The sequence below is a fragment of the Drosophila tropicalis genome, unplaced genomic scaffold (genome assembly GCF_018151085.1).
Source record: "Drosophila tropicalis isolate 14030-0801.00 unplaced genomic scaffold, ASM1815108v1 contig_979, whole genome shotgun sequence".
Lineage (NCBI taxonomy): Eukaryota > Metazoa > Arthropoda > Insecta > Diptera > Drosophilidae > Drosophila > Drosophila tropicalis.
Genome location: NW_027173482.1, coordinates 2,177,657 through 2,200,165, shown reverse-complemented (window position 1 = coordinate 2,200,165; position 22,509 = coordinate 2,177,657). Strand labels below are relative to the sequence as shown.

The 22,509-nt window shown below is 40.3% G+C and overlaps 1 protein-coding gene across 16 annotated transcripts in view; it reads right to left on the bottom strand.

Moving 5' to 3' along the window:
* Positions 1 to 22,509, bottom strand: part of LOC137586311 (transcriptional regulator ATRX homolog) — a 600,012-nt gene that overhangs the window by 304,044 nt on the left and 273,459 nt on the right. Inside the window, exon 11 of one of the 16 annotated variants that reach the window (XM_068302328.1) lies at positions 2,071 to 2,244. The exons of the other annotated variants lie outside the window; for them this stretch is intronic. Coding sequence (XP_068158429.1) covers positions 2,185 to 2,244 — 60 coding nt within the window. The 3' untranslated portion in view covers positions 2,071 to 2,184. Of the gene's footprint in view, positions 1 to 2,070; positions 2,245 to 22,509 lie in introns of those variants that run through there. 16 annotated transcript variants of the gene reach the window in all.

Below are 22,509 nucleotides of genomic sequence, written 5' to 3'. Positions count from 1 at the left end.
AATAAGTGTCAAAAAGCAAAAATAACCAAGCATACTAAAACTCCATTGACTATAACCGAAACGCCACAACTGGCTTTCGATAGGGTAATTTTGGATACGATCGGTCCACTTCCAAAGTTAGAACAAGGAAATGAATACGCAGTAACTTTAATCTGCGATCTAACAAAATACCTTGTAATAATACCAATAAAAGACAAGTGCAAAAACAGTAGCAAAAGCTATATTTGAAGATTTTATTCTGCGGTACGGTATAATGAAAACATTCATTACAGACATGTGAACAGAATATAAAAATTCAATAATACAGGATTTATGCAAAAATTTGCAAATTAAAAACATAAAAAACATAGTGCCTCCTTAGGCACTGTGGAGCGAAGCCACCGAGTTAACGAGTTTTTACGATCATACATTTCAGTTGACAGAACTGACTGGATACGATACTTCGCATATTGTTTCAATACAACACCCTCTATGGCACATGATTATTGTCGATATGAGTTGGTATTTGGTAAAACTTCAAATTTACCTTAACAATTTAATAGTATAGACAGGATAAGCCCACTTTATAATATAGAAGATTATGCTAAGGAATCAAAATTTAGATTAGAACAGGCCTAAAAAGAGCCAGAATTATGTTAGAGCAACATAAAGCTAAAAATAAGGAGTTATATGATAGAAAAATAAAAAATATTAAATTAGAAATAGGAAATAAAGTTTTATTAAGAAATGATACAGGCCATAAGTTAGAACCTAAGTATTTGGGCCCATATACAATAGAAGAAATAGAAGATAGGGATAACATTTTAATTTTTGTCCGCTATTCCGAAAGCTTTTGAGAAAATTATAACTTCTCAATTGCAACATTTTTGCAGCTCTATTATTTCGCCATCCCAACATGGGTTTGTGAAACGTAGATCTACAACCACTAACCTTTTAGAATTTACATCAGTAATTATCAAGGGGTTTAAAAATGGTAAACAAACTGATGTAATAAATACTGACTTTAGCAAAGCCTTTGATTCCGTTAATCATACATTATTACTTTCTAAGCTGAGCGACATTGGGTTTCCACCCCTTTTCCTTTCTTGGGTTCGAGAATATTTAACAAATAGAAAACAGAAGGTATTTTTTAAGTCTTCTTTTTCCGTTTCCATTCCTGTGACTTCTAAAGTACCTCAAGGTAGTCATCTTGGCCGTCTGCTCTTCACACTATTCATTAACGATCTTCCATCAATCATTGCTCATTCGCGTGTGCGTCTGTATGCTGACGATGTCAAGCTTTGTCCTACTTATAAAGATACAGATTCATTTAGTCGGCTACAAGCTGATCTTAAAAACTTTCAATCCTGGTGCCAGTTTAATCTACTAAATCTTAACACTACCAAATGTAAGGTAATGACTTTTTTTCCGTAATTCTCCTCAACTGGTCACTTATTTTCTAAACAATAGTCCTCTAGAACGTCTAAATAATATGAATGATTTGGGCGTACTTTTGGACCATAAGTTTAATTTTAACACCCATATTTCCACCACGGTCGCAAAGGCCATGAGTGTTCTGGGTTTCATTAAAAGATGGTCAAAAGCATTTGATGACCCCTATACAACTAAAGTTCTTTTTACTTCGCTTGTTCACCTCAATATGAGTCGCACCAGATTAGACTTGAACCCGTTCAAAAGCAGTTCTTGCTATTTCCTCTTCGTGGCTTAAGCTGGGATCGCAATGTCAATTTGCCTTCGTATTCTAGTAGACTTCTCTTGATTAACCTTCCGTCCCTAACTAACCGTAGAATTATGCTTGGTGTCATTTTTATGCACAAGCTCCTAATTGGTGATATCGACTCGCCTGAGTTATTAGCTCAGGTGAATCTGTCGGTACCATGTAGACGAAGTAGACATCCTTTGATACCTTTATCCCTTAGTCGTTGTTCTTCTAACTTTGCTATGCATGAACCTTTTAGGGTCCTCTGCTCTGATTACAACCTTCTATTCCCTGTAATCAGCTCAGATTTTTTAATTAATAAAACATCTATCCTATCCCATTTAGTTAATAGATAGCTATAGTATTATTTGTTTGTCTGTTTTTTCTATTATGTATTTGTCCACGCGATTCGTGCCGTGCGTTATACGGCTGCACCCCTCGGTCGGTCGGGTGGGAGGTGGGCAGTTGGGCTCGCGCGTAACAGGCTATGTCCTGGTGTCGTAGGGGCCACTTGAACGTACTGCGCATAGTATCGTCAACGTCCGCTATAAAAATAACAGGAATAAGAAACAAATAGTACACAAAGATAGATTAATTTTTTCTTAATCAGTTGACATTTTAAAGTAAAAAAAAAATTAACCAAATTTTTATGAAAAAAAGAAACAAATCTCCATATTTCATGACACTATACATTTACACATAAAAAAAAAAAAATAATAGAAATTAACATATTTATCATCAAACAAGCAAACGATCAAGCAATCAAAAGAAAATTCTTTAAATAATAATAAATAAGTTTTTATATAATAAAACTGAAAATTACTTTATAAAATTACGTTATTTCTCTAAAGGAGGGGGATGTGGCATGTTCTATAATATTAAGTTATCACAGTACTTAATGAAATAAATTAATAATATTATAAACAAATTGTATCAATTTCTTACAATATTTTTGTATAAGTTAACACGCGCAACACAAGTTTTACTGAGGGCGCACTTAGACCGGACGCGCATGGGACACCCGACAACACCATGCCCACGCTGAGTGACCGCTCCAAGAAGAGTCACGAGGCGCGGAGTCAGCAATCTGTCGGCGGCTCTGGGATGGGCCGCGGTCTGTGTCTGAGGGATGCAGCCTTGGGGTCTGGGTAATTTAACTTTTGTTTTAATTCACCAACCAATAAGCTCAGTTGCGAGCTAAACAAATAATAATATTAATAAACGAATAATCGAAATGTCCTAAAGTTCTGATAACCAATCTCGTTTAATTGGCGCCCAACGCGATTGTGAACTCACGGTTGTGAAACTCCATTAACCTAAAGGTTAATGTAAAAATAAAAAGAAACTGATTTATGAAATAAACAAACCAAAAAGAAAAAAAATCACAAATGGTTAATTCCTAAAGAAAAATATTTTTCTGTGAAAATTTAAATTGCTATTCCAATAATTCAGTGGAAAAAATTTTCTCCATTGCAAAACAAAAAACTATTAAACAAACTCTAGTTGGTCAGGAAGGCAACGACAAGGAAGTGATTTGCCGTCGGCTACTCAGGAAGTTAAGACAAGGAAAAATACAATGCAAGTGCATTGCTTATTTTTTTTCTTGCTATGTAAAATAAATAAAATTGTTTTTGACACCTGTCTAGTGATTGACTTTGAAAAAAATAAAAATTATAATACATTTTTTTTTATTAATTCGTATTAAAATCAGATTAAAATCAGGATTCTTATTTCGTACCGAAAATTAAAACTCATAATTAATTTCGGTTTAATTTAAAATTCATATTAAACCGTAGCTAATTCTAAATAAATTTAAAAGAATCGTTTGTGGATTGAGGTTTTAATGTCAGGCAACAGTAGTGACGAGGATTTAATTTCAACCGTACATGAGTATAAAAAAAGGATGACAGGACAACAAATCAAAAATTTAGAAGCGAGGTTAGGCGAAATCCTAGGTGAACAAAGGCAATTTATTGAAAATTAAATCACAGAACTGACACAACAAGTGGACAGCTTATGAGGAAATCCAAATATTGCCTGATTTTAAATTCGACGAACCATTAGACATAGTAAAGTCTATTCCGGATTTTGACGGAGGACAACATTGGTACGTCTCATGGAGGCAGGCCGCATGCACGCCTTACAAAATTTTTGAACCATATAATGGTAGTTCAAGGCACTATCAGGCAGTTGCCATTATCTGCAACAAAATAAGGGGACCAGCAGACGCAATCCTAGCATCTTTTAATACAGTTTTGAATTTTAAAGCGATCATCGCAAGGCTAGATTTTACGTTTGCCGATAAAACACCGGTGCACGTAATCCAACAGGAATTAAGTATTTTGAGACAGGGCGACATGTCACTGCTCAAATACTACGATGAAATAGAGAAGAAATTAACTCTGTTGACAAACAAGACTCTTATGAGTCATGACCCTACTGCGGCAGCCGTCCTTAACGAAAAGTATAGACGATGCTTTACACACGTTTATATCAGGTTTAAAAAAAACACTTAAGTGGGCGATCTTTCCAGCCCAACCGCATTGGCCCTGGCTCAGGAGGCATAATCAAGTAATGACGGGAATATTCGCGGCTAATTTCGCGAAACATACAGAGGATAGATCCCAGAGAAATAATACGCGAAATTCAGATAACAAGTTACCATATAAAAAGAACCCTCATTATCAAAAAAGTCAAGGGGGATATAATTCGGGTAACCAAAATAGGCCACGTAGCTCGAAACAGCGGTTTAACATGCAAAAATCACAGCAACAGGAAGCCGAGCGAATAGACGTCGATCCATCGACTCGCTCTAAACAATCGAACCAGGGTAAAAAATCTCAGGACTATGATGTGTCAATGAGAAGTCTCCAAAAAATAAATAATATGTCCCAAGAGGAAGAAAGTGACCCTTTCTACAAAGAGACAGAAAAAGCTGTCTTGGAAATAGAGGACGATGTCTCTCATGCAGAGTCCTGTAATTTTTTAGCGGCAGGTCCCTGCTCCCGTACATTACCCGCACTGTAGCAGTGCATAACATTAGGCTTCTGATAGACACAGGAACTTCCAAAAATTATAAAACAAAATTACCATATCTTACACACTATATGCCTGTTGACAGGCTTTTTCGGGTCAATTCGGTCCACGGCTATACCGATATCGACACAAAATGTCCGATCGGAATATTTAAAGAAAAAACTTATTTTTTTGTACGTAACATCCTTAAACCATTTGATGGAAAAATTGGCATTGATTTTTTAAAGAAGATTAATGCAAAAATCGATCTATCAAAAAAGTTATAAGAACACGATCATGGGTCGGAACCAATAGCGTTCACAGAATTTAAAGGGGTCAATTTTATCCAAATCGACGACACAGATGTGACCGTCGCAGTAAAAAAAACTAAATCAGAAAACAACCGACGACAGGTATCCGATCCCCACTATTTCGACAATACTGTCCAACATGGGTGAGGCTCAATACTTCACAACAGTAGATTTAAAATCTGGTTTCCACCAAATGGAACTGGCGGAAAAAGACAGGGAGAAAACAGCATTTTCCGTGAATAACGGCAAATATGAGTTCTGTAGACTACCCTTTGGTCTGAAAAATGCCCCAAGTATATTTCAAAGGGCTATAGATGACGTACTAAGGGACCAGATAGGAAAAACTTGCAACGTCTATGTTGATGATGTAATTATTTTTTCCAAAAACAAAGAAGACCATGTTCGTGACATTAAGTGGGTGTTAAACAGCCTACGAGATGCCGGTATGAGGGTTTCCCAAGAAAAATCCAAGTTCTTCAAAAAGAGTGTGGAGTATTTGGGATTCACAGTGACCAGAGGGGGAATACACACTTCGCCTGCGAAAGTACAGGCCATCAAGGACTTCCACCCTCCAAAAACGCTGATCAGCCTCAGATCATTTTTGGGGTTAGACAGCTATTACAGGTGCTTTATAAAAGGTTTCGCCTCAATCGCAAGACCCCTAACGGAGACCTTGAAGGGTGAGTACGGCAAAATTAGCGCAAATCACTCACGAAAAGTGAGTATAGAACTAACAACAGAACAACTTAAAGCGTTTAACAAGCTAAAACAGGTTCTAGCTTCTGAAGATGTGATACTAGCGTATCCAAACTTCAATTACTGTCAGTACTGTCACAAGGCGGGCGACCTATCACAATGATATCGCGCATACTCGTGACAACGAGGTTAACTTTGCCACTAACGAACGCGAGCTTCTCGCCATCGTATGGGCCTTAAAAAACTTAAGGAACTATCTTTATGGGGTTAAAAAGCTGAACATATTCACCGACCACCAACTCCTAACATTCGCGGTTTCAGATAAAAATCCAAACGCAAAAATAAAACGCTGGAAAGCGTTTATTGATGAACACAAGGCGAATATAATCTACAAGCCAGGTAAAGAAAATCTATTTGCGGATGCTCTCTCTCGGCAGAATGTGAATGCTCTTGAGGATACAGCTGACGTGGCTACGGTACATAGTGAACAATCACTGACGTACACGATAGACACGACTGATAAGCCTATTAACTGATTTAGGAATCAGATAATAATTGAGGAAGGTCCGTCTCCCGGGTCAGAACATTCATATTTTTAAAAAAGCCAGAGGGCCGGGGCTAACTTTGACCGCGTGTATACCCTTGCAACTTTTTTGGTAACTCTTTCCTTACCTATTTGCCATCAATGTGGAAGAACGTTTTATCTAAAAAGGCTTATGCTTGCGAAAGAATGGAATACAATCGTAGGAAATAACGAAGATATTGATCATAGTCACTGTTTTCCACCGATGGTTCCTATGGGAGCTATATGATATAGTCACCCGATCTTGATCAAATTTGGCACAGTTATTAACATACATATTAAACTAACAAATGTTTAATTTGAAAGCAATGATATATGATATGGAGCTATATGAGTCATCCGATCTTGATCAAATTTGGCACAGTAGTTTACAGGCGTAGTAAACTCTCTAATATTAAGTTTCACGATAATAGCACAGAAATTAACAAAGTTATTGAGAAAAGTCACTGTTCGTGACTTTGGGGTTTGCATGGGAGCTATATGATATAGTGGTCCGATCCGGCTGAATCCAAGATATACAACCCCTGCAGTATATACAAGCCTACGTCCAATTTCAGCTCTGTAGCTCTTACGGTCTAGGAGGAGTTTGCGTTAATCCAGACGGACGGACGGACGGACGAACATGGCTATTTGAACTCGTCTCGTCGTGCTGATCAAGAATATATATACTTCGTATGGTCGGAGATGCTTCGTTCTATGCGTTGCACACTTCTGACCAAAATAAATATACCCTTTTTGCAAGGGTATAAAAAACCAGGCATATTGTCATGTTCAATGATAGGGATACTATTTTACAAACATTGCAAGAAGTAGTAAAATCGGACGTGGTTAACGCAATTCATTGCGAGCTACCGATTCTCGCCTTTATCCAGCATAAGTTGATACAGGCATTCCCAACCACCACTTTCAGGTATTGTAAAAAAGTCGTTACCGATATAACTGACACTACCGAACAACGTGAGATCGCAACTGCAGAGCCCAACTTCGCGCTGCACAAGAGAATGTCAAACAAATTCTCCAGGACTATTTTTTCCCAAAAATGAGCAAACTTGCCGCAGAAATTGCGATTAACTGCAAGATATGTACAATGGGAAAATACAAGAGACATCCAACCAAATGTACAATGGGAAAAACACCTGTACCATCGTACACTGCGGAAGTACTGCATGTGGATGTTTATTCCACTGATAGGAAATTTTTTTTAACTTGTGTTGATAAGTTCTCTAAATTTGCTGTCGTTCAAGCTATCGCATCACGACCCATAGTCGACATAAAAGCAACTATCTTGCAGTTAATAAACCTATTTCCAAGAACAAAAACCATCTACTGTGACAACGAGAAGTCGTTAAACTCGGAAACCATTCGATCAATTCCGAAAAATAACTTTGACATAGAGGTTACCAATGCCCTACCACTTCACAGCACCTCAAATGGTCAGGTGGAAGGGTTTAACAGTACCCTTGGGGGAAATAGGTCGCTGCTTTAAAATCGATAAGCAGCTGATCGACCAACTGTGTCGATAATTAATTCTAATTATTCATAATTCTTTTAGCAACAACAAAATATAACAGATCGATTCACTCGTTAACCGGGAAAAAACCAGTGGACATTATCCACGCGATTCCCGACGAACTGTCAGTAGAAATACAAGACAAAATCCTGTCGGCACAAAATAAAAAGCTGACGGAGGTTAACAAAGACAGAGTCCATTAAACCTATCAAGTAGATGAAAAAGTATGGCTCAAGTCCAATAAAAGACTTGGAAACAAGCTATCACCGCTGTGCTCAGAAGTTGCCATTGAAGCAGCCCTAGGCACAACAGTTCTTATAAAGGGGAGGGTGGTCCATAAGGACAATATAAAATAACCTTGCCTTAAAACTTAAGTTCATTTGACAACTGTCATGTTATCCATTATTTTATATTTTTTATCCTTACTTGCACTTTTAGGCTAGCATTTTCATTTATATCGGCTCTAGCAGCCATCGCCTTAACGACAGGTACTTCACGACTTAATGAATATACTCACACTGATTACATACACATTGCGGACGGTGACGTGACTATTTAGGACGAATATTGGTACTTTGGACACACTACGAACATAACACTATACGAAACTTACGTGTACGAAACAAGAAAAACACTTGACTTATTCGACAATCCCAACATACGAAAAATTATTGACACTGACCTAGGACACATACAGACATTAGTGGACACGGTAAGGGTGCATTACCGACAAGCTCGCAGCATAAACATGCTCGGAAGCGCGTTGAAGGTAATAGCTGGCACCGCGGACTTTGACGACTGGGAAAAAATTAAGTTCAAGCAGGGACAGCTAATCGAATCAGAAAATAAGCAGGTAGAAATTAACTTCAAAATCCATTACTTCATAAAAGTAACAGTGTTGAATCCGAATATTTACTTGAATCCATTTTAGCAAAAAACAGAATAATAATTACAAATCTGGAGGGTTTAGTTTTATCAATAATATTGGCTAAAGTAAATCTAATCATCCCCTTTATCCTGGTCAGCGTAAACATCACAGAATTGGAAAATGAGCATTTCACAAATGTTAGTGTAACAAACATTTTAGGGGTCTCACACATTAGAGCTTTCCAAAATTCAAAAATCCTACATTTTTTAATTAAGTATCCCAAACCAAAGCTGTCCTGTAAAAAAATTAATCTTTCCCCCTTTCAACATAATAAAACAGTACTCGATTTAGATAATAATAGCGTTGTAGCCGACTGCGGAACAAAAATATTTGCGGTCACCAACTGCGACGCCACCACCTTCTGCAAGATATCACCAAATTCAACCTGCGCTCAGCAACTTGTCTTCGGTATCATCGCCCATTGTCCCACCCGAACCGGGCACCTTGAACCAGTCACACTGGTAGACGAGGGAATCATCGTAATCAACGACTCAAAATTCGTCGTGAAGACTATTCTTCAACGGCATCAATCAGCTGGTCGTAGGCACCTTCTTGGTAACCTTCGACGATTACATCTGGCTAAACGGCACCCAATACACTAACCATCGGGGCATGCTAATGAAGAAACCCGCCGTCTCAGCGACAACTCCGATCAACGTAACCGAGCTTTGGGAACACCTGAGCCTGCCTTTCTTGCGCGACCTTAGTCTTCAAAATCTACAACATATTGATCAACTAAGGTCCAGAATAATCGCGAGGCCTTGGCTAAGCGGCTGTGTGACTTTCACTGCCGTCACCATCTGCTATGTTGTCATCTGGTGGATCCGACGCCTTATAAAAATTACCAAGCAACCTGAAAGAGTGACCCCTCCAAGAAAAGACGAGGACGCCTTTAGCTTAAACCTGGGAGGAGTTAATACGCTCAACACAAGTTATGCTGAGGGCGCATTTAGACCGGACGCGCATGGGACACTCGACACCACCATGCCCACGCTGAGTGACCGCTCCAAGAAGAGTCACGAGGCGCGGAGTCAGCAATTCGTCGGCGGCTCTGCGATGGGCCGCGATCTGTGTCTGAGGGATGCAGCCTTGGGGTCTATGTAATTTAAGTTTAGTTTTAATTCACCAACCAATAAGCTCAGTTTCGAGCTAAAGAAATAATAATATTAATAAACGAATAATCGAAATGTCCTAAGCAAGTAAAGCAAGTAGCTTACATTGGATCATCAATGCTCGCTCCCCTCTACGTCTAAAGTATAAAGTTCTCCTATACAACTCCGTACTGAAGCCCATCTGGACTAAGAGGTGCCGTATTATTGGGCAATGTAAGTACCAGCAATGTCGACATCATACAAAAGGCGCAGTCGATGATTTTAAGATCAATGACGGGGGCTCCATGGTATATACGGAACGACAAAACTGGAACCGGTAAAACTGGATGCACATCCAAATGCTTTTGCCAATTCCATTACGCGAACTAATAATATAACGCGTCGTAGAAGAAACGTCATACCCAATAATACGTGATTATGGCCAACCCTATAATACATGATTAAGGCCGCCTGCATTAACCACAAGATTAAGCTTAAGTACTAGACAAAGAAAAATATCCCAAACATGTTGTTAGCCTCTAACTTAAGAGTAGACAAATACAACGCTTTGTCCATTATTTCCGTGAATATTCGTAGTTTTCCAACCACTCTTAATGACATGCACACCATTACCGATAATTTGCAAAACTTGACAGTGGGAACTATGTTTTGTTCCTGAAGCGCTGTTTTAGGCGCTCGCCAAACTTTGCTTGGTACATCATAATTTTTGTCTCATCACAATAAATTTTTTTTTTTTTTTTAACTTTTAATATATATTTGTTGAATCTACTCTTAAATTAGAGCCTAACAACAAGTTTGAGATATTTTTCTTAATCTAGTACTTAAGATAAGTCCTGGGGATATTGCAGGCGGTCCTAATCACTTATTATTGGGTTGGTCTGTCATTTATTTTAAGACGAGTTCTATTATTAGTTCGCGTAAGGGAATTGGCAAGAACATTTGGGTGTGCATCCAGTTTCGCAGAATACTTTAGTTGTTGACTACCTATTTCAGATTTTACGCTAGGTATATTTAGATCATTTTGAATGTTGTCGATCCGTATATACCACGGGGCCCCGTGATTGATCTTAAAATTTTCGACTGCGCTCTTTGTATAATATCAACATTTCTGGTACTTGCCTTCCCCCATAGTACGGCTCCGTAAGTCCAGATGGGTTTCAGTACGGAGTTGTATAGGAGGACTTTATATTCCAGACGTAGAGGGGACCGAGCATTGATGATCCAATGTAGGCTACTCGCTTTCAGTCTAAGCTGTGACTTTTTTGCTTCGATGTGCTTGCGACAAGTTAGTCTTCTGTCTAGGTGGATGCCAAGGTAAGTGACATCCACGGCTTGAGGAACTGGTACGTTGTTTAGCATTAGAGCTGGACAGTTTCTTCTGTTAAGCGTAAATGTAACATGTTTGCATTTCTGCTCGTTGACCCGGATACGCCAGGTTGCTAGCCATTCCTCTACCACGTTGAGGTGTTCCTCTAATTTTGCAGAGGCTTGTATTGGGCATTTGGATCTGCTGAGGATTGCCGTGTCATCGGCAAAAGTGGACGTTGTAAGTCCTAAACTTGTTGGTAAGTCTGCAGTGTACAGTAGGTAGAGCAATGGGCCGAGTACACTGCCTTGCGGTACACCAGCTTTGATTTCAAAATCAGCCGAGACGGAGCCATTACATCTTACAGCGAATTGCCTATTGTAAAGGTAAGATTCCATGAGTTTGTGGGTGTACTGTGGCAGTTTTTGCCGGATTTTGAACATCAGACCCTCCAGCCAAACTCTATCGAAAGCCTGGGCAACGTCGAGAAAGACAGCCGCACAGTATTCTTTTAGTTCGAATGCTGTTCGTATTTCGGATGTTATGCGATTGACTTGTTCAATTGTACCATGTTTTTCGCGAAAGCCGAACTGGTGTGAAGGGATTGTGTTCTCCGATGCCAGAAATGAGTTTAGTCGGATCTGCAGGACCTTTTCAAAAAGCTTCGAAAGACAAGGCAGCAAACTAATTGGCCTATAGGATGATGGCTGGGTTTTGTCCTTTCCCACTTTAGGAATCATGATGATAGTGGACCTTTTCCATGTTCTTGGCAAGTAGCCAATTCTTATTATAGCGTTGAACAGTTTGCAGATGTATTGTATGGCAATGATAGGGAGTTCCAGGATCATTTTCGGTGTGATTAGGTCATGGCCAGGGGCTTTTTTGGCTTTATGTGGTTTTTAATAACTGCAGTGATCTCGTCCGATTGGAGTTCCGAGTACAGGGAAGTACAGATGAGTTTGATGTTGGATTTGGCTGGAAAACCATTTTAAGATGTGTGGCAAATACGGATGCCCTCTCTTCGTCACTGCGGGCCCATCCACCGGTTGGACTCCTTATCGGTGAAATTGTCTCTGTAGGAGCGCTTAAAGTTGGGTGGGCTTTCCACAGAGGATGTTTGGTGCTGGTTGGGCTGAGCTTTTCTATGTATTTTCTTTGAGCCCAGCTTTCCTCTTGTCTTAACGCCTTGGAAAGGTTGCGATTAGCATGCCTTAGGCGAAGTTTTGCTGCTGGTGAGCGAGCAATCTGCCATTCTCTTCTTAGACGTCGTTTTTCCGTTACTAATTGTTCTATCCGCCGGTTCGTAGGCCTGTCAACAGGTTTAGTGTAAGAAGGGGCAGGTGGAGTAGATACTCTTGCTGCAGCTGCCATCATAAACTCAAGTGCAGAGACGCACATATCAATGTCCTCTGCAGCATCCAGTTTCGGCGAACAGTCAATATGGGCACTCATGTACATTTTAAATTTAAGCCAATTTGTTTTGTTGTTTGTAAGCCTATATGGGCGATCAAGTACTTGAGGTCTTGTTAATAGTGTGAATAGCACTGGAGAGTGATCGGAAGTTAAATCTAGCAGTGTATCCACAGTGATCCGATTACGTGGAATCCTCTTGGTTACTGCGAAATCAATCAAGTCAGGTACTTTCTGTGGATCTGTGGGCCAATAAGTAGGCCTACCCGGTGAGACGCAATCCATCTTATTGAGAGGGTTGACTATTGTGTTGTACAACTGCTTGCCTTTAGGATTTACCAAGCGAGATCCCCAGTGCGTATGTTTGGCGTTATAGTCCCCTGCTGCAATGAAGCGATCTCCGAGTGTGTTTCCTTTTCAGAGATTGAGAAGCGTGGTGGGCAGTACAGGGCAACCAATGTAGTGTTGCCGCAGCTGGTTTGGACGGTTATAGCAGTTGCTTGTAGGTGCTGTGTTTCAAATCTGTTGAGGAACGAGTGTTTTATACGGTTTTTGATTAGGATACCAGTCCCGCCATGAGCTTTTCCGTCTGGATGGTTTGTTGCATAGAAGGTATATTTTGGTATTTGAAAATTATTTTTTGATGTTAAATGTGTTTCCGAAATCAGCAAAACGTCGATTTCACTTGAGTCTAGGAATAGTTGCAGTTCATTTTTGTGCTTGGAGATGCCGTTAGCATTCCAAAGACATAGACGTAGGGAAGCCATTATATATTCTCGATAAGCTTCTGGATAAGCAGCTTTTGATTCCGCATCAGTTCGTGCATACAGTTTTGCATGAACGTCATAAAAGTGGTCATGTTTTGATTGAGTGAGATCAATAGGGCCTCTAAGCCACTTGGAGTTTGCTGGCCAAGCTCTGGTGCGCTAGGTTGCCATTATAGATGGTAGATGGTGGAGTGACGGGAACTCTTTTGCGGGCTCCGTCTGTCCAGTTCGGAGCACACTAGCGAAGGATACACTAGGACTGTATGTAGCAGGCATGTTAGATGATCTAACAGCCTTGGCGAAGAATACCTCCGGTGTAGTTTTAGAGGCGTTGACGGTGACTTTTGTTCCAGCTGGGGGTTTGCGCCCGTTTAGGTGAGATTTAAGATCCTTAAAGACAGGACATCCTCTGTAGTTGGCCGTGTGGTTCCCTCCACAGTTACTGCATAGTCTTAGTGCGACATTGTTTCTGTCCTTGGTGCAAATGCCATCTTTATGATGTTCGCCACAGCCAACACACACTGACCTGAGATTGCAGTTGTTAGAGGTGTGGTTGTATTCCTGGCAGTTTTTACACTGCGGTGGTTGGTGTCTCTTATGGGGCTCCTCTACGGTGATTCTTCTGTGCAATAGGAGCTGTAGGTTGTAGATTGGGTGCACTTCATTTGGCTTCGACCGCTTTGCATCTGGTTGGAGCTCGATTTTAAAGAGCGGCTGTGCGACTTTGTTCCTGTTGATGATGTTGACAACGGATTTGACCGCAAACCCTTTTTCGACCAACGCGTCTGCTATTTCTTGAGTAGGGACCGATGGCTCAATCCCCTTCAACACAACCTGGAGCCCTTTATTGCTTTTTTAGTTGGAAGGTATGGAAGTTGATGTTAGCATTACGGAGGTACTTTTCGATGATGCGGAAATTGTCCTCAGTTTGGGTTTGACATTTAATTTCTTTAATGTTACCCCCTATTGAGAGAGGTTACAACAAAGTTATTTGCCCCTACTGTTTCTACTAGCTTCGAAATCAGGGCGCTGCAGTTGGCTCCTCGGATGTATAAAGAGGGTGGTCTAGCCGATTTGACTTTGTCTACAGCGCCGGCTTGATCATCTTGATGATCGGCAAGAATTTTAAAACGATTCCTGCTAAGGGGTGCTACTTGTTCATTTGGTTTGGTTATTTTCGGCGTATTGCCACTTTTTTTTCTTTTGCGGGCTTAGCTTCCGCTTAGTTATTTTAATATATCTATCCATTCCAGTTTGGACAGAAGACGTTGGGTTTACTATTGTGGCTGACTCAGGGCGACTTGTCGTTTTGATGAGTATTTATGCAACTTTAAGACCTTCCTTATGATTTAAGGACTTCTGGAAATTCTTTTTTAAGGTTCGGCGCTAACTCTCTTAGGCTGACTTGGGCGTTATTGCTCACCTTTTTGACAATTTTTAAATGATCTCGTCTGGTCAACTTAGATGGCCGGCCTCTGGAATGCTTTAATTCCATTGTTTCTGTCCTTGGTGCAAATGCCATCTTTATGATGTTCGCCACAGCCAACACACACTGACCTGAGATTGCAGTTGTTAGAGGTGTGGTTGTATTCCTGGCAGTTTTTACACTGCGGTGGTTGGTGTCTCTTATGGGGCTCCTCTACGGTGATTCTTCTGTGCAATAGGAGCTGTAGGTTGTAGATTGGGTGCACTTCATTTGGCTTCGACCGCTTTGCATCTGGTTGGAGCTCGATTTTAAAGAGCGGCTGTGCGACTTTGTTCCTGTTGATGATGTTGACAACGGATTTGACCGCAAACCCTTTTTCGACCAACGCGTCTGCTATTTCTTGAGTAGGGACCGATGGCTCAATCCCCTTCAACACAACCTGGAGCCCTTTATTGCTTTTTAGTTGGTAGGTATAGAAGTTGATGTTAGCATTACGGAGGTACTTTTCGATGATGCGGAAATTGTCCTCAGTTTGGGTTTGACATTTAATTTCTTTAATGTTACCCCCTATTGAGAGAGGTTACAACAAAGTTATTTGCCCCTACTGTTTCTACTAGCTTCGAAATCAGGGCGCTGCAGTTGGCTCCTCGGATGTATAAAGAGGGTGGTCTAGCCGATTTGACTTTGTCTACAGCGCCGGCTTGATCATCTTGATGATCGGCAAGAATTTTAAAACGATTCCTGCTAAGGGGTGCTACTTGTTCATTTGGTTTGGTTATTTTCGGCGTATTGCCACTTTTTTTTCTTTTGCGGGCTTAGCTTCCGCTTAGTTATTTTAATATATCTATCCATTCCAGTTTGGACAGAAGACGTTGGGTTTACTATTGTGGCTGACTCAGGGCGACTTGTCGTTGACGGCTTGAGGCAGGTCAATGCTACGGCAGACGTTGCAGTAGTTGCTGTCAACGAGCTGACGGTGCTGGTCGGTGCAATCGGTGACCCAGTTATCGTTATTGATGGAGAAGCACACTGCTCTCTCCTACTTACGTTAGCATTCAGTGGGGCCGGCGACACCACCGAAAAGTACGCGTTGTTGCGTTGGACCGAGAGTCGACGCTCACGTTGTTGTTGTACAATTAGTTCTTGTAGCTGTTGCTGATCGAGAGAGCTTGGGCCCGAATTGGTGGACATGGCTTTTGTAAAAGTTACGCACTTTGTTGTTGCAACGTAGTATTTATTGCTATTAGAGCAATCTAATAGCAATATGATTGCAAATAGGAGTCTCTGAGGCGACTGAGAGCCCTACACAAATTTTTGCAAACGCGGTCTTTTTTTTTTACACTCAATTTTTGCGGAGTATTTATTGCTATTAGAGCAATCTAATAGCAATATGATTGCAAATAGGAGTCTCTGAGGCGACTGAGAGCCCTACACAAATTTTTGCAAACGCGGTCTTTTTTTTAACACTCAATTTTTGCGGAGTGCATTAAAAAACACGTCTGTACACGGCGGCAGTTAAATTATAATACACAATAAATAACTTCATTCGAGTACTCAAGGGGATTGTGGACATTGGCAATAGAGTAGTTCAGCCGCCTCTTAATGTTTGGGGCTGAAAGTAATGCCTTCTTCCTCGCTATTTTTGATGAGTATTTATGCAACTTTAAGACCTTCCTTATGATTTAAGGACTTCTGGAAATTCTTTTTAAGGTTCGTCGCTAACTCTCTTAGGCTGACTTGGGCGTTATTGCTCACCTTTTTGACAATTTTTAAATGATCTCGTCTGGTCAACTTAGATGGCCGGCCTCTGGAATGCTTTAATTCCAAACAATTTTCTTTCTCCGCCCGGTTTATTACATTATAAATGGTTCTTAATTTTATAGAAAACATTTCCGCCAGTTCCTTTGCTGATTTTCCTTTACTGTGATATAAGTAAACTAATTGAATCAAATTTTCATCTATCCGTCTTTGCATTTTGCAAAGAGTTAATTGACAGTGTGAATTTCGACATATTTATCGGTTCTTTTTTTTATTTTTTTTTTTTTTTCTTTTGGATGAAAATTTTGAATTTTTGTGCTATATATTTGATAAGAATAGTTAAATCTATAAGTTACCAAAAATTTTTTTGAAAAAAGTATTCGTTTATAATAAATTTAAAGCTGTAAATGAATTAGTGTGACTTTTTCAATTTTGCAAAGACTTTTTTTAACAAACTGTATACACATGTCTAACTATAATATGAAAGATTTTGGAATGTCCGGGCTAAACTATTGTCAAAAATTTGGGGGAGGTTTTGTTTAAATGCAGCTGTAAAAAAACGTTGAAAGCTGGCATGACAATAATTTCGTGTTATCATCTAAATACAATATCCAACAAATAACTGAAAAAATTTTTCATTAAATTTCCTATAAGCCGAGATAATGAAATTCAAAAACAAAAAAAAGGGGGCTAACCCGCTGGCCACCACTGTATATCATTTTGCAATTATTATGGGGTTTTGAGAAGAAAAAAAAGGAAGACCCAAAGATTTTCATTTTCATACTTGTAATAATACTTCTTTGTCAATTCGTGTTAACACTTTACTCCATTCATAGGCGCAGCATAAAGAAAAGTGCCTCTCCCAGGATAGAACCTATCAAATGGCACCATGGAAAACCAATATTATAAAAATCCTTTTAGAAAAAATCAGGCTTCTTTTAAAAACCCATTACAACAGCCTTTCGAAATTCCATCAAATAGCAGCTCTAGCCTTCTACAACAAGGACACATAATAACATTAAAAAATCTTTCTGACAAAGACATAGACGTAGGGAAGCCATTATATATTCTCGATAAGCTTCTGGATAAGCAGCTTTTGATTCCGCATCAGTTCGTGCATACAGTTTTGCATGAACGTCATAAAAGTGGTCATGTTTTGATTGAGTGAGATCAATAGGGCCTCTAAGCCACTTGGAGTTTGCTGGCCAAGCTCTGGTGCGCTAGGTTGCCATTATAGATGGTAGATGGTGGAGTGACGGGAACTCTTTTGCGGGCTCCGTCTGTCCAGTTCGGAGCACACTAGCGAAGGATACACTAGGACTGTATGTAGCAGGCATGTTAGATGATCTAACAGCCTTGGCGAAGAATACCTCCGGTGTAGTTTTAGAGGCGTTGACGGTGACTTTTGTTCCAGCTGGGGGTTTGCGCCCGTTTAGGTGAGATTTAAGATCCTTAAAGACAGGACATCCTCTGTAGTTGGCCGTGTGGTTCCCTCCACAGTTACTGCATAGTCTTAGTGCGACATTGTTTCTGTCCTTGGTGCAAATGCCATCTTTATGATGTTCGCCACAGCCAACACACACTGACCTGAGATTGCAGTTGTTAGAGGTGTGGTTGTATTCCTGGCAGTTTTTACACTGCGGTGGTTGGTGTCTCTTATGGGGCTCCTCTACGGTGATTCTTCTGTGCAATAGGAGCTGTAGGTTGTAGATTGGGTGCACTTCATTTGGCTTCGACCGCTTTGCATCTGGTTGGAGCTCGATTTTAAAGAGCGGCTGTGCGACTTTGTTCCTGTTGATGATGTTGACAACGGATTTGACCGCAAACCCTTTTTCGACCAACGCGTCTGCTATTTCTTGAGTAGGGACCGATGGCTCAATCCCCTTCAACACAACCTGGAGCCCTTTATTGCTTTTTAGTTGGTAGGTATAGAAGTTGATGTTAGCATTACGGAGGTACTTTTCGATGATGCGGAAATTGTCCTCAGTTTGGGTTTGACATTTAATTTCTTTAATGTTACCCCTATTGAGAGAGGTTACAACAAAGTTATTTGCCCCTACTGTTTCTACTAGCTTCGAAATCAGGGCGCTGCAGTTGGCTCCTCGGATGTATAAAGAGGGTGGTCTAGCCGATTTGACTTTGTCTACAGCGCCGGCTTGATCATCTTGATGATCGGCAAGAATTTTAAAACGATTCCTGCTAAGGGGTGCTACTTGTTCATTTGGTTTGGTTATTTTCGGCGTATTGCCACTTTTTTTCTTTTGCGGGCTTAGCTTCCGCTTAGTTATTTTAATATATCTATCCATTCCAGTTTGGACAGAAGACGTTGGGTTTACTATTGTGGCTGACTCAGGGCGACTTGTCGTTGACGGCTTGAGGCAGGTCAATGCTACGGCAGACGTTGCAGTAGTTGCTGTCAACGAGCTGACGGTGCTGGTCGGTGCAATCGGTGACCCAGTTATCGTTATTGATGGAGAAGCACACTGCTCTCTCCTACTTACGTTAGCATTCAGTGGGGCCGGCGACACCACCGAAAAGTACGCGTTGTTGCGTTGGACCGAGAGTCGACGCTCACGTTGTTGTTGTACAATTAGTTCTTGTAGCTGTTGCTGATCGAGAGAGCTTGGGCCCGAATTGGTGGACATGGCTTTTGTAAAAGTTACGCACTTTGTTGTTGCAACGTAGTATTTATTGCTATTAGAGCAATCTAATAGCAATATGATTGCAAATAGGAGTCTCTGAGGCGACTGAGAGCCCTACACAAATTTTTGCAAACGCGGTCTTTTTTTTTTACACTCAATTTTTGCGGAGTATTTATTGCTATTAGAGCAATCTAATAGCAATATGATTGCAAATAGGAGTCTCTGAGGCGACTGAGAGCCCTACACAAATTTTTGCAAACGCGGTCTTTTTTTTTAACACTCAATTTTTGCGGAGTGCATTAAAAAACACGTCTGTACACGGCGGCAGTTAAATTATAATACACAATAAATAACTTCATTCGAGTACTCAAGGGGATTGTGGACATTGGCAATAGAGTAGTTCAGCCGCCTCTTAATGTTTGGGGCTGAAAGTAATGCCTTCTTCCTCGCTATTTTTGATGAGTATTTATGCAACTTTAAGACCTTCCTTATGATTTAAGGACTTCTGGAAATTCTTTTTAAGGTTCGTCGCTAACTCTCTTAGGCTGACTTGGGCGTTATTGCTCACCTTTTTGACAATTTTTAAATGATCTCGTCTGGTCAACTTAGATGGCCGGCCTCTGGAATGCTTTAATTCCAAACAATTTTCTTTCTCCGCCCGGTTTATTACATTATAAATGGTTCTTAATTTTATAGAAAACATTTCCGCCAGTTCCTTTGCTGATTTTCCTTTACTGTGATATAAGTAAACTAATTGAATCAAATTTTCATCTATCCGTCTTTGCATTTTGCAAAGAGTTAATTGACAGTGTGAATTTCGACATATTTTTCGGTTCTTTTTTTTAATTTTTTTTTTGTTTCTTTTGGATGAAAATTTTGAATTTTTGTGCTATATATTTGATAAGAATAGTTAAATCTATAAGTTACCAAAAATTTTTTTGAAAAAAAGTATTCGTTTATAATAAATTTAAAGCTGTAAATGAATTAGTGTGACTTTTTCAATTTCGCAAAGACTTTTTTGACAAACTGTATACACATGTCTAACTATAATATGAAAGATTTTGGAATGTCCGGGCTAAACTATTGTCAAAAATTTGGGGGAGGTTTTGTTTAAATGCAGCTGTAAAAAAACGTTGAAAGCTGGCATGACAATAATTTCGTGTTATCATCTAAATACAATATCCAACAAATAACTGAAAAAATTTTTTCATTAAATTTCCTATAAGCCGAGATAATGAAATTCAAAAACAAAAAAAAAGGGGGCTAACCCGCTGGCCACCACTGTATATCATTTTGCAATTATTATGGGGTTTTGAGAAGAAAAAAAAGGAAGACCCAAAGATTTTCATTTTCATAATTGTAATAATACTTCTTTGTCAATTCGTGTTAACACTTTACTCCATTCATAGGCGCAGCATAAAGAAAAGTGCCTCTCCCAGGATAGAACCTATCAAATGGCACCATGGAAAACCAATATTATAAAAATCCTTTTAGAAAAAATCAGGCTTCTTTTAAAAACCCATTACAACAGCCTTTCGAAATTCCATCAAATAGCAGCTCTAGCCTTCTACAACAAGGACACATAATAACATTAAAAAATCTTTCTGACAAAGACATAGACGTAGGGAAGCCATTATATATTCTCGATAAGCTTCTGGATAAGCAGCTTTTGATTCCGCATCAGTTCGTGCATACAGTTTTGCATGAACGTCATAAAAGTGGTCATGTTTTGATTGAGTGAGATCAATAGGGCCTCTAAGCCACTTGGAGTTTGCTGGCCAAGCTCTGGTGCGCTAGGTTGCCATTATAGATGGTAGATGGTGGAGTGACGGGAACTCTTTTGCGGGCTCCGTCTGTCCAGTTCGGAGCACACTAGCGAAGGATACACTAGGACTGTATGTAGCAGGCATGTTAGATGATCTAACAGCCTTGGCGAAGAATACCTCCGGTGTAGTTTTAGAGGCGTTGACGGTGACTTTTGTTCCAGCTGGGGGTTTGCGCCCGTTTAGGTGAGATTTAAGATCCTTAAAGACAGGACATCCTCTGTAGTTGGCCGTGTGGTTCCCTCCACAGTTACTGCATAGTCTTAGTGCGACATTGTTTCTGTCCTTGGTGCAAATGCCATCTTTATGATGTTCGCCACAGCCAACACACACTGACCTGAGATTGCAGTTGTTAGAGGTGTGGTTGTATTCCTGGCAGTTTTTACACTGCGGTGGTTGGTGTCTCTTATGGGGCTCCTCTACGGTGATTCTTCTGTGCAATAGGAGCTGTAGGTTGTAGATTGGGTGCACTTCATTTGGCTTCGACCGCTTTGCATCTGGTTGGAGCTCGATTTTAAAGAGCGGCTGTGCGACTTTGTTCCTGTTGATGATGTTGACAACGGATTTGACCGCAAACCCTTTTTCGACCAACGCGTCTGCTATTTCTTGAGTAGGGACCGATGGCTCAATCCCCTTCAACACAACCTGGAGCCCTTTATTGCTTTTTAGTTGGTAGGTATAGAAGTTGATGTTAGCATTACGGAGGTACTTTTCGATGATGCGGAAATTGTCCTCAGTTTGGGTTTGACATTTAATTTCTTTAATGTTACCCCCTATTGAGAGAGGTTACAACAAAGTTATTTGCCCCTACTGTTTCTACTAGCTTCGAAATCAGGGCGCTGCAGTTGGCTCCTCGGATGTATAAAGAGGGTGGTCTAGCCGATTTGACTTTGTCTACAGCGCCGGCTTGATCATCTTGATGATCGGCAAGAATTTTAAAACGATTCCTGCTAAGGGGTGCTACTTGTTCATTTGGTTTGGTTATTTTCGGCGTATTGCCACTTTTTTTTCTTTTGCGGGCTTAGCTTCCGCTTAGTTATTTTAATATATCTATCCATTCCAGTTTGGACAGAAGACGTTGGGTTTACTATTGTGGCTGACTCAGGGCGACTTGTCGTCGACGGCTTGAGGCAGGTCAATGCTACGGCAGACGTTGCAGTAGTTGCTGTCAACGAGCTGACGGTGCTGGTCGGTGCAATCGGTGACCCAGTTATCGTTATTGATGGAGAAGCACACTGCTCTCTCCTACTTACGTTAGCATTCAGTGGGGCCGGCGACACCACCGAAAAGTACGCGTTGTTGCGTTGGACCGAGAGTCGACGCTCACGTTGTTGTTGTACAATTAGTTCTTGTAGCTGTTGCTGATCGAGAGAGCTTGGGCCCGAATTGGTGGACATGGCTTTTGTAAAAGTTACGCACTTTGTTGTTGCAACGTAGTATTTATTGCTATTAGAGCAATCTAATAGCAATATGATTGCAAATAGGAGTCTCTGAGGCGACTGAGAGCCCTACACAAATTTTTG